Here is a 1,848-nt window from a genome sequence, read left to right on the forward strand (position 1 = left end):
TAATAAAAAATTATTGAATTGTGCTATAATTTATTATATATAAACATATATATATATACATATATATACATATGTATATATATATATATATATATATGTATGCATGTATTTATTTATATATACATGTATATTTATTTATATATTTATTTATATGCTTATTTATATATTAATATATGTATGGAAACACACCTCCGCTAGGGATAACTAAAGATAATAATACATTTTGAGAAAAATAAAAACCTCCCCGTCGAGATTCTAACACACGATATTATGAAACCGACTATAAAAGTGGAATGATAAATTTGAAATAAAAACAAAACACTATACAAGACCACATAAGTAATACGGAAGCTTATGGAAATGAAGTAAATTAAATAAAGCAATTAAAATTGCCTTGTAAAGACTAGAGAGACGGTTGAGAGCCCCATAAAAATCGTAAAAACAAAGTTGGTTTAGATAACGAAAATTAAGTTTATGAAAAAGAGGCTTTATATATGCGTTCTGTACTCACCAGAGATACGAATAGCCCGTTTTTTTTTGTTTTTTTTTGGTTTATACAAACTATGTAAGAGTTAAAAACTGTTCCAGGACATAATATTTTAATCTTATTAATGTAACACCCCATACAATGTTATTATAGGCAATGCAATGCAATACTAGATAATTGTATATATGCAATACTAGATAATTGTATAAAGTAAAAACATTTTTAGCTTGAATGATGTTTATTATTGATAATAATAATAATAATAATAATAATAATAATAATAATAATAATAATAATAATAATAATAATAATAATAATAACAATAATAGTATATTATCATTACGCATATTATAAGTTATATTTATATACTTAAATATTAGTTATTATATAGGGTGGTGGATTCATTGCTAGTTGGCTATAAGGAAACTACTTGATATGTAGTTGAAGGTTAGAAGCCCAGTGACTCCATTATAATATCCATATAACATACATCATGAAATATAACAACGTACATTAATAATTGACAATTTCAGAAATATAAAATCATTTAACTTACCAGCGTCATAAGAAATATAATGCTAATGTTTAATAATACAAACGAGAAAAATGGCGTCATGTTTAAGTCGTCCTTTATTTATGTCTTTAGTTGATCAGCAGGTCCCCTTTACTAATTGGAGTAGAGTATTTGACCTGAATAAGGAGTTCAAACCAAAGCTTCAAAGCTTTTGCTGAAGGATTTCCGCAGTACTTCCGCCCCGGAAAATTTACCAATACACCTTTTCTACCAGCATACCTTTCGAGTCAACAAGTAAATTTTCCATGAATAGATTGATTAAAGAATTAACATTTTAATTCCATGTTCTACATTTGGTTAAAGGGGCGCAGCTAGAGGGGTCAGGGGGATCCTGGCCCCCCTCAATTTTTTTAAAATATCTCGATTATAGTAGTAAACGATCGGTAATGTGAAAACAAATATAATTTATGAAATGTAAGCCATTTTCATTTTATGATGATTTACATATTAACTGCGTGACACTTGCTATGATAATTAAAGTTAAAATAAAAACATTTTGTTACAATCATGGTAACTCTCTGCATGGTTACCCGTATCGAGGTAGCAAGTGAAAACACTGAAATTATTACGGTATTATTTGGTATAATCAGGAAGTGTAAATTAAATCTTCCCTGGTACAGTATAACAGTTTAACCTCCCTGTGCGACCACCTCACGTAAGCGATCACCTCCATTAACGTCCACTCTCATATTGTCCCGTTTGTCTAATCAGTGCATTTGATACTTCTCGTAAACAACCACTAAATGAATTAACAATTTGTACCGTACTCGCGCGAATAAGTGCCCCG

The 1,848-nt window shown here is 28.8% G+C and overlaps 1 protein-coding gene across 1 annotated transcript in view; it reads right to left on the reverse strand.

The window, feature by feature from the left end:
• The window catches only part of LOC117100774 (fibropellin-1-like), an 18,947-nt gene extending 17,766 nt beyond the window's left edge, over positions 1-1,181 (reverse strand). The window contains exon 1 of the mRNA XM_033240589.1: positions 1,044-1,181. Within this exon, the coding sequence (XP_033096480.1) occupies positions 1,044-1,103 (60 nt within the window). The 5' untranslated portion in view covers positions 1,104-1,181. The remainder of the gene's footprint in view (positions 1-1,043) is intronic.
• Positions 1,182-1,848: the final 667 nt, after the last annotated feature.

The sequence above is a fragment of the Anneissia japonica genome, unplaced genomic scaffold, assembly GCF_011630105.1.
Source record: "Anneissia japonica isolate Jap-2015-1 unplaced genomic scaffold, ASM1163010v1 scaffold670_len1213532_cov191, whole genome shotgun sequence".
Classification (NCBI taxonomy): Eukaryota; Metazoa; Echinodermata; class Crinoidea; order Comatulida; family Comatulidae; genus Anneissia; species Anneissia japonica.